General features: G+C 39.0%; 1 protein-coding gene across 1 annotated transcript in view; it reads left to right on the forward strand.

Annotated features, from left to right (window-relative positions):
- The window catches only part of cspg4 (chondroitin sulfate proteoglycan 4), a gene marked incomplete at its 5' end in the record, with an annotated part of 52,789 nt that extends 41,880 nt beyond the window's left edge, over positions 1–10,909 (forward strand). Inside the window, 5 exons of the mRNA XM_079411726.1 lie at positions 1,009–1,207; positions 4,360–4,491; positions 4,732–4,892; positions 5,365–5,548; positions 5,974–10,909. Of these exons, the coding sequence (XP_079267852.1) occupies positions 1,009–1,207; positions 4,360–4,491; positions 4,732–4,892; positions 5,365–5,548; positions 5,974–7,778 (2,481 nt within the window). The 3' untranslated portion in view covers positions 7,779–10,909. The remainder of the gene's footprint in view (positions 1–1,008; positions 1,208–4,359; positions 4,492–4,731; positions 4,893–5,364; positions 5,549–5,973) is intronic.
- Between the last annotated feature and the right edge of the window lie 3,854 nt (positions 10,910–14,763).

Consider the following 14,763-nt stretch of genomic DNA (forward strand, 5'->3'; position numbering starts at 1 on the left):
CCGGCTCCAAAAATCGCAATGTTCCCAAAATGGCTTCGTTTTACAATTTCATGTGGTTTTCCTTTTGATTTTGGCATGAATCATGAAACTTTTGTGAGATTCATCCACACAAACACAATCACTCGATTACTCAAACACACACACACTCAGAGTAATATATCAGTTCTGGGCTCCCTGTGCTCTAATGTAGAGACCCTATAGAGCCAGACCAGTCTAATCAGAGAGAGATTGCAGTTTCCCATCAAAGCAGGCCTCAGCACGGCATGCTGGGATTTGATTTGCCATGCAGCCTCTGATCCATGTTACATCTATTAAATATTGAGTATGAAGAAACAGCAATTTCCCACCCAATTTGCGAGATATTTGTGTCTTATGTTTCACTCGTGCTGTACTCTGGTCTAGTGCTACCATCTACTGGATGCCCATGCATATACTACACAGGAAGTGATGTAAAGGTCTTTGAATTGTCACCAGGGGGCAGTACGGAGAGCTATCTGCAAAGACTAATATTTGCCCTGGTAATGACACTGCATTGCCCCCCATTAAATAGCACTCGTAGGAGGAAAGGAGATGATTTTACATGCACTTAATTCTTGAAGGTCACGTTATGTGGAAACTAGATTACTAAATGATAATGAGTTTGTAGACCTTTCTGTTCCAGGGCACTACACCATGTACTCAATTCCAGTTTTTTTCCCCTCGGACTCTCAGGAGAGCGGTAGATGGAGGCAGTGAAAGCATTCAGGAACAGATAAATGCGTGTTGATGTGTGGCGCTCACATGGCAGCCCTGCACTTTCCCAGCTGAATTTCATCATTTAAGAATGTCTTTCAGCAACTTGTCCATTACACATCCATTAGAGCAGCATCAGAGGAGACATAACTGCCTCTTTCACATCCCAACGACTCCAGACAGTTAGACACCTCTGAAAACAACAGTTTAGTTGTTCCATCTTGTTTATTGGTTTGTTTATCTCTCTTTGTTTGTGTGTCTGCTCTCTCCTTCCAGCTTCTAGCTGGCGAGGAGTCTGAAATCACAGCCAGTATGCTGAGCAGCGAAGATCTTGACACCCCTCCGGAGGAGCTGATGTATGCTATAGAGACGCCCAGCAATGGGATCGTTGCCTTTAAAGTGTCCCCGAATGACAGCATGGACAGTTTCACCCAGGCTCAGATTAATAATGGAGAGGTTTTATTCATTCATCAGGGTGGGTTAACATCAGTTTCTTTGAATCGAGTCCTTTAAAACCTTTAAAAGCAGAATAAAATATAAGCTACTAAAGAAAAATACAGTAGGCCACCTGATGAGGGACCAGAAAAGAGATTTGGGGCGTAGCAATCATATAGAACAGCCTAGAAACCACATGGAATCATGTTAAAAGACACTTTCAAGGCCCAGCCACTCAGAACACCACAGCAATATAATAAAACCTCCCAAAACTGCATCACATCATAGTAAAACCCAATAAAAATGCCATACCAACCATATAGCAAAAAGCTAAAAACAAATACCTCAGGACACCTCAGCAATCATCATCTAGAGTGGCAGCATCTAAAAAACAGTTCTGAACAACTTTAGCAACATGCCAAAAGCCACTCACAACACATTAGCAAATCACACGTTAAAACAACTCAGAACAACTTAGCTATCATATAGAGTAGCAGCATGCAAAAAACTGTTCTGAACACCTTTATCAACATGCTAAAACCCACTCAAAACACATTAGCAAATCACATGTTAAAACACCTCAGCAATCACAGTAGCGGCAGCTAAAAAACTGTTCTGAACACCTTTAGCAACATGCTAAAACCCACTCAAAACACATTAGCAAATCACATGTTAAAACACCTCAGCAATCAGAGTAGCAGCAGCTAAAAAAATGTTCTGAACACCTTTAGCAACATGCTAAAACCCACTCAAAACACATTAGCAAATCACGTTAAAACACCTCAGCAATCACAGTAGCGGCAGCTAAAAAACTGTTCTGAACACCTTTAGCAACATGCTAAAACCCACTCAAAACACATTAGCAAATCACGTTAAAACACCTCAGCAATCACAGTAGCGGCAGCTAAAAAACTGTTCTGAACACCTTTAGCAACATGCTAAACCCCACTCAAAACACATTAGCAAATCACGTTAAAACACCTCAGCAATCACAGTAGCGGCAGCTAAAAAACTGTTCTGAACACCTTTAGCAACATGCTAAAACCCACTCAAAACACATTAGCAAATCACGTTAAAACACCTCAGCAATCACAGTAGCGGCAGCTAAAAAACTGTTCTGAACACCTTTAGCAACATGCTAAACCCCACTCAAAACACATTAGCAAATCACGTTAAAACACCTCAGCAATCACAGTAGCGGCAGCTAAAAAACTGTTCTGAACACCTTTAGCAACATGCTAAACCCCACTCAAAACACATTAGCAAATCACATGTTAAAACACCTCAGCAATCACAGTAGCGGCAGCTAAAAAACTGTTCTGAACACCTTTAGCAACATGCTAAACCCCACTCAATTACTAGTATGTTAACAAATGCATAGCAACACTTTAAAAAAAACTGAGAACACATTAGCAATCATATCATAGTAACTGCATAGAAACATGCTAAAACTCAATCATAAAAAACAACACAGCAGTCATATTCAGTAGCAAGATGATAAAAACACCTTAGCAACTACATAGCAACGTTACAAACGACTAATAACAACTTAGCAATCAAATAGAGTAGCAGCATGCAAAAAAAACTAAAACTATTTGGAATAGCTTAGCATCTGCATGGCAACATGCTACAGCACAGAACACATTAACAAATGCATAGCAACATGCTAAAAACAGCTCAGAACACCTCAGCAATCATATAATAGTAGCACGCTAAAACCCAAAAACACATTAAAACAACTCAGAACACCTTAGAAATCATATAGAGCATGCAAAAATATCAATTTGAACCGCATAGCAAAACACTAAACCAACTTTGAACACTTTGCAACACACTAAAACTAGTGAGCACCTTGCAACCACATAGCAACTCACGGTAACACTTTAGAATACTGATCCTTTGTTAATGAATAACTACACAGGAACAAGTCACTAATGCACTGTTAACATTGTAATAACTACTATTACCTAACAAGAAACTATGATTATTGATTTAGTAAGTAATAGAGCTCAGTTGAAACTGGTAGTTCACTATTAGCTAATCAATAACTACTATTTTTTTATATATCCTGGAGAACTACTAAGAACTACTGTATACAGGTTCATAATTAATGTGAATTATGCATAATTTACAATTAATTCTAAAATGAAGATGATGGTAACCCACTAGTAATGACTCAATATTTATCTAATTCTTTTAAAGGAACTACTAACTACTTGGGTCAGTATTCTAAAGTGAAAAGCATCATAACTCCCTAATACTGACTGACATGATTTAAAGCGTTTGAGATATATGTGAGGTTTTGGATAGTAATAACTCAAGTGTTACTACATCCTTCTGAAGAAATTACTAATTATTTGGATCAGTATTCTAAAGTGAAGATCACGGTAACCCACTAGTAATGATTTAAGTGTTACCAAATCTAGCAAACTGAATTACTAACAAAAACCTTAAAAGTTTACAATGACTTCAGTAATTACTAGGGAGTTATCACAATCTTCACTTTAGAATACTGATCCAAAAAACTAGTAATTCCTTTAGAAGGATGTAGTAACACCTGAATAATTACCATCCAATGCTTCACAACACTCTCAAACGCTTACAATGATTTCAGTCGTTACTAGGGAGTTATCATGATCTTCACTTTAGAATACTGATCCAAATAATTAAAAAAAAAAAGTCATTCCTTCTGAAGAATTTGGTAATACTTGAGTCATTACTAGTGGGTTACCATGACCGTTACTTTAGAATTAATTATTCATTATGTATTATTCATTAATTATGAACCTGTATACAATAGTTCTTAGTAGTTCTTAGGGAGGTATGAAAAAATAATAGTTACTGATTAGCTAATAGTGAACTACCACATTCGACTAAGCTCTATTACTTACTAATTCATTCATCAGAGTTTCTTGTTAGTTACTAATAGTTACTAGAGTGCTAATATTACATTACTCATGTGTTCTTGTGTAGTTATTCATTAATGATGGAACAGTATTCTAAAGTGTTACCCAACTCACTATAGCCCACTCTAAACGCTTTAGCAAATGTATAGCAAATTTTTAGATAAAAGTTCCCTCAAAGCAATTTTACTTTGATAAATCTAATGTGCTGTAAGAAACCATTGAAGAACCCTTGTTTTAAGAGTGTAACATGATGTAGTGAATATGATGTGCTTGTGTCTGGTCTCAGGCTCAGAGTCTGGTGGGTTCAGCTTCACCGTGACTGATGGAGAACACACTTCACCTCTCTACCGCTTCGCTGTCAAGGCAAGACAGCTCACCATCTCCATGGAAACAAAGGGAGAACTCATGGTCTTCCCAGGTGGGCTCCACACGTCCAGAGCTTAAATCCAAATCCCTGTCTTTCTCTGGGCCAAATGAAAGATCTTTATTGGCCCAGAGAGAAATTGTTCATAAATATTCAAACTTAATTTTTAATTTTCCTCATCATGAACAGCCTTGTAGATCAAATATATCAATTATAGCTGAATGAAAGCTGCTAAAATGTGTTTTCATGAAGAAATCAGTGGAGTGATATGATTTGTTTGGTGATGCTTGTCAGGCACCAGGCAGGTGATCAGTGGAGATATTTTGCGGGCCATAACAAGTGAAGACGGTGATGAAATCACATACTCACTAGTGAAACCTCCTCGCTTGGGACGAATAATCAAACCTAACCAGCGTGGACAGTTTGAGGAGATCACTAGATTCACACAGACTGAGGTAAATAATATTGTATATTTATGAAAATATACTTGCAGAGGAAACCAGTAACACGTACAGCTACATTTTAGAAAGGTTTAGATTTTATTAGCGGTAGCAGAAGTAATAGTATTTGTATTAGTATTATTTTACAGAATAATTGTTTTGTTTTGACATTGTATAAAAACCCTTAAAATGAGTTGTCATTAAAGCCTCTTCCATTGTAATGCCATCTCTTGCCACAAGAGAGCAGCATATGTGCAGATATTATTAGTGGCCAGTAGAGGGCAGCACTATTATCTCATTATATTTAGGATTTTGCATGCTGAATGTAAACTTATGAAATCTGCAAGTATTTCAGGTTTAGAATTCAAACTATATTCCCTATTTGCTGTCTGATGCTTCAACATCTGACCATTTGATGTGTTTTATGAACAGTGTTATAGGCTGTGGCCAGTTATAAAAGGGTTTTTGATTCGTCTTGTGTGTTCAGTTGGATGCAGGTGCCGTATATTATGAGCATCAGATGCCGGCTGAGCCCTTCTGGGTCCTGAAAGATTCTGTTGAGCTGGCCCTCACATCGCCCCCAGCAACAGAGCTGCATCACAGCCTGCCAGTCACTGTGTCATACTACGCAGCCAATCAAAATGTGTCATCTCAGCTCTGGAAGAACAAAGGTAGCTACCAATTAAATGTAATTTTTTGGAGTTGGGGTTTGATGCAGGTGCTCTTTGTCAACTGATACAAAAGTAAACAGAAGACTGATAATAATAGGCAAATGTGGTGGGAACAGGACACAATGCAGGCCACATTAAAACTTGTATTTTCTGCATTGAGCATTGTTACTCAACTCTGTTTCTCAAATCTGGCCCTGCACTGCAGAGTTTAGCTCAAAACCTAATCAAAGACCACCAAGCGAGCTAATCAAGGTCTTCGGGGGTTACTAGAAAATTACAGGTAGGTGAGTTTGATTACGGTTTGGCTAAACTCTGCAGGGCAGTAGCCCTCCAGGTCTCTGTTGTATGCTAATCTCTAGGACACAGGTCTAATAATTAAATGTAATTTAATTATTTTCCTTTGGTGTTTTGTTAATGTGTTGCAGGTGTGTCAGTGGTGCAGGGTCAGTCTAAAGTGATTGACAGCTCTGTTTTGGATGCTTCTAACCTGCTGGCCAGTTTGCCTGAGCAGAAGCGGGTGGGGCAAGACATTGTCTATGAAGTGCGTCGGTTCCCCAATCATGGACGACTCACTCTCGGAGGGTCTGACCTGCCTCGCAATGCTCCCCGTTTCCTGCAGGATGACGTGGCACGTGGTGATGTAGAGTACAATCACGATGACTCTGGAGCATCCTCTGATACCTTCTATTTCCAGGTCTATCTGAACCCCAGTGGCCGCACTCCGCAAGTCCAGTCCGGTGCCGTGGTTCTGGAGGAGATCTTCCTGATCTCCATCAGACGACGAGACTCAAACCCACCAGAACTTGTAAGCTTGGACCTGCTCCTGGAAGCACTCCAGGGCTCCAAGACCATCATCTCCAAAAGCTACCTCAACACGGTTGACCAGGACAGCACACCGGACGAGGTCCGATTTACCATCTCCAAGAATCCAGCTAATGGATATGTCATCTACACAGACTCTGGAGACCGGATCAACCAGTTCAGCCAGGAAGACATCAACACTGGGCGGGTTACTTTTGTTAGCGATGGAAGTCTGTCCGATGGCTTCATGGAATTTATAGTGTCTGATGGGAAACACCAAACAGACCCATACACGCTGCATATCGGAATCCTGGCCAAGTCTCTGATACTGAACAAAGCTCCAGAGATCCACGTAAGGCAGGGAGATGACGAGACGCTAATCACAGAGGACATGCTGAGCACCTCCACTGGGGGTCCTGTCGAGGAAGATGTACTCTATAAGATCACCAATGTCCCAAAATACGCAGCCGTAATGGTGGACAGACAGCCCACGTCGGCTTTCACGCAGAAGCAGATCAAACAGGGAAGAGTGAGTGTCCGTTTCGTTAAGTCCACCTCACCGAGAGATAGCGTGGCCTTTATGGCCAGAAGTAGGGCGGCGAATGTGTCCTCCATCCTCAACATTACTGTGAAACCATTGGCGAACGTGGCCCAGAATCCCCTGCTACCCAGAGGTGCTACTGTACTCGTAGACAGAAAGTTGCTGGACGCTACACCTCTGGCCAACAAGACCAGAGCATCTCCAACCTTCAGCATAATCCAACAACCCCAAGGAGCTCGGTTTGTCAAGAGGGGTGGGCAAGATGATGGCCAACCAGTGAGTTCCTTCACCCAACGAGACCTGGATGAAGGTCGGGTAGCTCTGGAGATCTTAAACACAACTGGGGGTCAAAACAATGAAGGTCAAGGTCAAGATGAAGCACGCTTTCTCCTAAAAGCACACGGTGTTCCACCTGCAGAGTGCGTCTTGTCCTTCCATGTGGTCCCTTACGATCCTTCTAGAGTTTATGGCGCTACACTGCTCAAAGTGCCACCGGTGTTTGTCAAGAGCGATCCAGGTCAAGTCGAGCCCAGGTGGAAAGGAGATGGGGACGTGGCTTCTGGCAGCACTACAGCGACTCCTGTGGTGTCTAGACGAAATACGCTGTGGGCTATCCTTATTCCCATTCTCGTCATCCTCCTACTCATGCTCCTGGCCGCAATTCTGGCCTACTACTTGGTCCGTCGCAACAAAACCGGGAAGCACAACGTCCAAACGGTGGCGGCAAAGCCGAAGAATGGAGAAGTGAGTCAGGAGACTTTTAGGAAAACCGATCCTGCGAACAACATCCCCATGTCAAACATGGACTCCAAAGGGGCGGATCCTGAGTTAATACAGCACTGTCGGACAACAAACCCAGCTCTGAAAAAGAACCAGTATTGGGTTTGAGATGGCGAGGCAATCGGACACTTGTGTTTTCAAGGCCTTGAATCATTCCAGTCAGTGTTATACAGTTTTCTTGCCATTATTGATGCTTATGAATTGAAGTCCAGCACATATCTGAGTTTAGGGTTTCTTAGATGGCACAGCCAGATCTGTGTGTGTGCTGATGTTCTAATAGTCACATGGTCATTTCTCAACTGAGGCGGAATTAACCAACTTTTAAGGTACTTTTGGACAAGAACATAACATGTTATGTTTGAACAATCCTTTTTATGTATGTTTAGGCAGTAAAAGGTTTAAGATCTTATTTTTTAGTGTTATTTACATTTATGTTTGTGTTGCTTTTAAACATCAATCAATAGATGTGCCATTTTCCCAGCAGCCTGTTTTCTTTTGTGACACATTGTGTGATTTAAAATTGTGTTGACAATTTGGCACCTTTGTGATCACTTGTTTAAAGGAATAGTCTGAGTTTAGTACAAGTTAAGCTCTGTCAACAGCATCTGTTATATGATGTTGATTACCTGAGAAAATAACAAAACAGCTTGCATTTACAGTGGAAGTCTATGAAGCAAGTCATTGCTCCTTTAAAATACACACGGAAGTATAGCCGCATAACTTACATTTTCTAAATGACCTACTGTCTTAAAACGACTTACTAGCCTTGTCTGTGAAAAGTTGTCCACCTTCAACCAATTATGGCCACGTAAAGCCAGTAAACTCTACTAAAGAACTCTCCTGTAAATCAGTCCGTCCCATTTCAAAAGGTATTATTCAGACCAGTTTTTCCCAAACCTATTTCTGGAGGCACACCAACAGTACACATTTTTTATGCCCTGGATCTCTTTCAAGTTGTGGAAATTCTACTTACAATATCACGAATGATCATGAATCTGGTGTGTTTGATTAGGAAGCGTTTGAAGATGAGGTTGGGTAACACTGGTTTCAGACAACTTTAGAGCTCAGATAACACATTTTAGTTAATATAAGTGTTTTAACAAACATTCAACCAGCACCTTTCAAATCTTCAACCCTTCACAATATTTTACCCCATAGACTTTCAATGCAAGTGCTTGTTAATAATGTATTTTCTGTGGTTATTGGCAGCATAACAGTCATAGAATTATTAAGCTGAAAGTATGCTTTGATTTTCTGTTTGTGCGATGTAAATTGTACATCAATGTGCATGATGTAAATTTCAATCATAGATGGGCTGTTGTAAAGAATGGGTAAAAGAATGTGGAAAATGCAGGAAAAACGACAGATGTTGAAGGTGGAAACAACATAGTGGATTTTTAGCTACTTTAGACCTCTTAGCTACTTGTTTTTTGTACAGAACTTCAGAGCTTGGAAACCATAGTCACAGCTCCCTGCTGTCTTCTACAGGTCAAAAGAATTATTACAAAGCAACAGTATAATGGTCAATGGAGTGTGAATAGAAAAGTCTAGTACATTTGAATGTGTGGGAGATGTAACAGCAGTTGGAAAAAAATAATACATTCTGTTTGGTCAGATTACGGTGCTAGTACCGCTTTGAAATCTTATCATGCCTGCCCAAAAAGAGTAATCTCATGCCACGCAAACTTCTCAATTTTGACACATAAACAGTGTAATGAGTGTAAATGAGACTTCATGTTTACTAATCATCATATCAGTCGTGTGAAAGTAAAACGAACAGCCTTACTGAATGCTTTTAGTTATTTTTCTATAAATCTATCTTTTCTACTCTGTTGTAATTGTTTTGTCCGTAAATACTTTCATCCACTGCACTGATTACAGGCACTGAAGAACTGTGAAGTTTTCTCCTCCAGAACTGCAGCCACGGACAGGAAGTGAGTCAGCAGTGGCTGTATTCACGCTGTGTCCTGATTGGCTGCAGGGAAGATATGAGGTCATTATTCCTCAGGCTGCAGCATCTATTTTCCAGAGCTGTTTCTGAGCTCAGTTCACAACTTTTGTTTTAGGTTTAAAAATACAGAAAAATATGTAAGCTGTTAGATGGCGGGGTGAAAGTATGTCTGAGCATATGCATTTACAAAATTATGTCTAGGGTTTACTACAAATCTCTGGCATTTAAAAAAATATTTTCTGCAGTGTTTGTAATAAAGAAACTGAAATTCAGCTATAGTTCACCAAAAATGAAAATTCTGTCATAAATATACGCAACCTTACATTATGTCGTTAAAAACCACTATGACTTTCTTTCTTCCATACTTTGTGTCACTGAAATTGAATTAATATATGCTTTTTGGGTTTGCAAGACGCTGTTGTATAGAAACAGTGGCCTGGAGATTTTTCTAAATGCCTTTTTTTGTGTTCCACGGATGATAGAAAGTCATATGGGTTTGGATCGACCTGAGGGTGAGTGAATGGAGTTTTCATTTTCTAGTTCTTAAAAAATGTTTATAGAAAGACTTCCCATTTGTCAGTGGTTCTCTCTGAATTGCAGTTAATCATTTGGACTGTCTGTTCCTGGCTGAACTGTATAATTAGATGTTTTAATCAGTTGTTTGGCTTTTCTTATCTAACAATAGTGACCTTCCTTATAAGCATAGACCAATTCTTCCACATCATTCCAGAGTTTAATTATATAGAGACATGATCAGTTCCCAAGGTAATGCATATGGAATTTATATCACCGTTGATCTGATTTTCCCTCTTCTTTATTAAGCTAGTATTAACTGCATATACAGGGGTTACCATATCCCATTTGAGACCTCTCAGGACGTTTGTATCGGTGTTTCTGCAGAGCAGAATTGAGATCACATGAAAACTCAGGACATCAATGGTATTTGTTCTCTGGGTATTTATGGGAATATGTTGACCTTAAACCCAAAACCATGTACAACCCCACAATCCTCTTCTTTTTTGTGTTTTTGAATTCTGTTTGCTTGTAAATATATTATGTCAGATCACATAACCTGTCATAAGAATCAAAATGCACTTTCCTCCAGCTCTTCAATGATTTAATTTGTGGGTGAGAGTTTTCATTTCCAATGTTTATTTATTTTTAGCTTCTATATTCGGTTTAGTTTTTACTCTTTTGAAAAGTTTGTGAACATGCAATTCATTATGTCCCTATAGAAAAAAATAATATGTCACAGTCCCAAAAACAAAATAAAAAAGATTGCTTTTGTTTCTTGAATTATGTGTTCCACATATTTGTGTTTTAAAATTATGATATATAATATAAAATAAATATACATTTAATAAATAAAAATGTATTATTAGTAGTAGTATTATTTTATATATAGATTAATGCAAATATCAGCAGCATGCTGTGCTTCGTTTTGACCAGCAGATGGCGCACGGGTGTCCATCAGTATTTCACGAGCTCTCATCTGCGCTCATTCTTTCCTACCAGCGGCCTTTTCGCTTTCTTCAGACTTTCTTGGCTCTTTCTTCGGAATTACACTCACTATCAAACGCTCCACAGACTTGTTACTATAGCTGACATGACTGTTTTCAGCATATTACTTTCGCACCTGCTACATATACTTTTATATTTAACAGATAACTATTTGTTTGACTCATTTGCTAGTTTAAAGGACTTTTGTTTTGAAGTGTCTCACCATATGAATCAGTCAAAACAGCTCAGCTCAACCAGCCAATCAGGTCGCGCTCCAAACACAGTCGCCACGCCCACCTGAAAAAAATATGCAAAGGCAGAAAGGTGAAGTAAACATAATGCATGAATGGTTCTGGTTTCTGATTCTACATCGTTGAAACTTATGTAAACAAGCAGGTTTTTTAGCAGCACCTGTTCTTAATTACATAAAGGATGGAAGGTTTAAAGGTTGCTGCAATGCATAATGTTTGACATATTTGGGAAAGAGAATCAATATAATTTAAATATACACTGCAAAGGCAAAATTATTTGCACATCCCCTTTTATTTATGGGATTTGGCTATTTCAGATACACTCTTTACTAGCAGGTCATAAATTAATTGTACAGTCATGCAATCTCCCTAGACAAAAGAAGACAAAAGAATCTCCCTAGACCTGTTCTGTTCAGTCTCAGAGGCGAGTGAATAAATGTGACACTAATATGAAGTTTTTGTTTATTATTATTATTATTTAAAATATTTGAGCCATTAAAAATGGATCTGAAAACTTGCCTTATTTGAAAAAATGACGTCAATAGATGCAAGTGCTTTGTTTGCCGCCTTGGAAACATTTGCACAGAAATGTAGAAGGGCTTCGTGGTTTGCTGAGTCTTTTAGTCTCGGAGAAAGAAAGGCAGATGTTAGGGTCAATAAAAAAGAGATGGGTCACCAGAGTTCCTGCTTTCTCTCTCGTGGTTTCTCTTGTCAGTGGTCAGATGTGTCAATGCTAGTGTGTGTGTGTGTGCATGCAGAAAAATCACTGCACTTTACTTAACACATACAGAATCAGTGTTGCAGTGTGGTTTCCTAGTCATAGTGTAATATATAATCAGTATCTGTACATATGAGCAACAATAGGGATGCTTGCCTTAGCAAGCAGCAAATTCACAGTTGATATATTTCCTTGACCCAAAACATGTGTAGATCAAATGAAAGGGCCCCTTCTCCTTCTGTTCGTCCTGTCTGGGTGAAATGTGCCTCACAGTTCTGTTTTTTACATCCTGCAACTGTGTTAACATTTCCAACCTCTAAATTAGCTTTACCTGCTTCCAGTCTGCTATTACAACACCCATATTTCCATCTGAGGTCACCTCAGAATCTGTGAAATCATCCGGCATTTTAATTGGTCGAAACACAATTGTAATGGTCAAATGTATTTACGATGGTCTGATACACTAATAGGTCTAAAAAGGATTGGGTAGTTAAAGTTAAATGTTCTCTGGGTGAAAGCAGCCAGCTGGAAATATTAAGTGTAGTGCCCTAGTTAGAGTCCACATGTCTGGGTATGTGATTTGAGACTTGTCGTCATTGTCTCTGAACTGCAGGGACTTTAGTTTCCATAGTGCTGCCCTCAGGGATGCTACAGAGAAGATATGCAGTCAGCGCAGACCGTTAGTTTGAGGAATGAGCTCTGGAAAGGCACTAAAACATATAATGTAACATGAAGAACTTTTTTTCAACCAGTGAAACACGGGTCTTCATAAGCAAACAACCACTGAAGGAGCTTTATTATATTATATTATGAAGAATATCACTCTGATGAGTAGCCTAAGATGACTTGCATCTGTTGTTATTGTGTTATTGTGACATAACTTGTACACATTTGACTAGTTAGACTTCTCCCAAACTATAATTCCTGAGTGTTCAGATCAGTGTCAGTACAAACGTTGCTGTTCTTCTGAACTTTCTATTCATCAAAAAAAACTTCTCAGCTCTTTTCAACATAATAATAATAATAAATGTTTTTTTGAGCAGCAAATCAGAATATTAGAATGATTTCTGAAGGATCTTGTGACTGGAGTAATGATGCTAAAAGTCAGCTTTGATTGAGTTATTTTGTGTGATAGCTAAATATATTCTTAATAAACAACAAACTAAAAATATATCAATTTATTTTGTCCTCACATTCTTGTAACTCTTCCCTCTCAGTCACATACCTGACTGAATGGCTCATCATGAAGCTCATTATGCGGGTCTTTGTCTTCTCGGGTGTAAATCACTGCATTAACAATGACCGTTCATGCCTTCTCGCATAGACCCTTTCTACTCAAAAAGTGTCTTAGAAAATTAAATCAATATATTGTTTTCTGTGAGCGAGTAAACAAGATGATTTTTACATAATTTTGAAGCAAAAACACTAGGGTGCAAGATCCAGAAAGTCTTGTGAACAAATGTTCTGTATGTGTTTTATGGCCTTATTTCAGTGACTACAAATGTTTAGTTTTTCACTAACCATGCATAAACGTTGCTTTCTCAAAAACACAAATCATGTACATAAATGCTGCAAACATATTACTGTAGCCTAGTTTGTGATGTTTACAGTATTATTAGACTTTAGCCATTTATATGTTTATAAGCAACTGAAAAATAGGGGTGGTGATGGCGCAGTGGATAAGACACATGCCTTTGGTGTGAGAGACCCGGGTTCGAATCCACTGTGAGACACCAATGTGTCCCTGAGCAAGACACTTAACCCCTAGTTGCTCCAGAGGCGTGCGACCTCTGACATATATAGCAATTGTAAGTCGCTTTGGATAAAAGCGTCAGCTAAATGAATAAATGTAAATGTAAAAAAAGCACAAATGTCAGGGCATGTCAAAACTTCTCCAGGCCCCAAAAACACCCTTAGACCCCAGAGGGTTAAGGGTTCTCTAAACATTGCATGTCTTTTGCCAGATACTGTTTTCCCTCTGTAATGTAAAGTTTATTTGCAGGTCAGATGTGTTTGTGTCTCGCTCTGTCTTTCCTAGAACCTTGTGAACCACAGACAGAGAGGAAGAATTTGTAAAAAAAAAACACACACACATTGGCACACATCCTGTCACAGCAGGATCAGGCTATTTACTGTATCTCGCCTTCTGTTTTCCCTATAATACGCCCAGTATTTTATCAGCAAATAACAGGGCAGAGGCCCGTTGGCAGCAATGTTATTGACTCAAACTGGAGGCAGGGTTAAAATAGAGCAATGGCTGCTCTGTTTCTGTGTTCTCTAGAGCATGAACTATTAAACTGTCCAACAATTTAATGCTCATCTATGACCTTACTATTTGATAACCTGAATAAAATATAATCTGTAATATCACTCATCTAAAATTGAATTGCTGTGATTCTTTAATATTAATATAATGTTTGTTTCTACTCACACTCATGTCGCTCAAAACCTGGAAGACCTTCGTTCATCTTCAGAACAGAAATTAAGATATTTTTTATTCATTTCCGAGGGGGTCCTTACACATTCAAGGCCCAGAAAGGTACCAAAAGTATCAGGCATCAGCAAAGTAGTCCATGTGACATCAGTGGTTCAATCGGAATTTTATGAAGCTACGAGAATAGTTTTGTATCACTACGTATGCAAGTGTTTTGATCTGACCGTAAACAACGTATG

This window comes from Barbus barbus (assembly GCF_936440315.1).
Source record: "Barbus barbus genome assembly, chromosome: 48".
Lineage (NCBI taxonomy): Eukaryota > Metazoa > Chordata > Actinopteri > Cypriniformes > Cyprinidae > Barbus > Barbus barbus.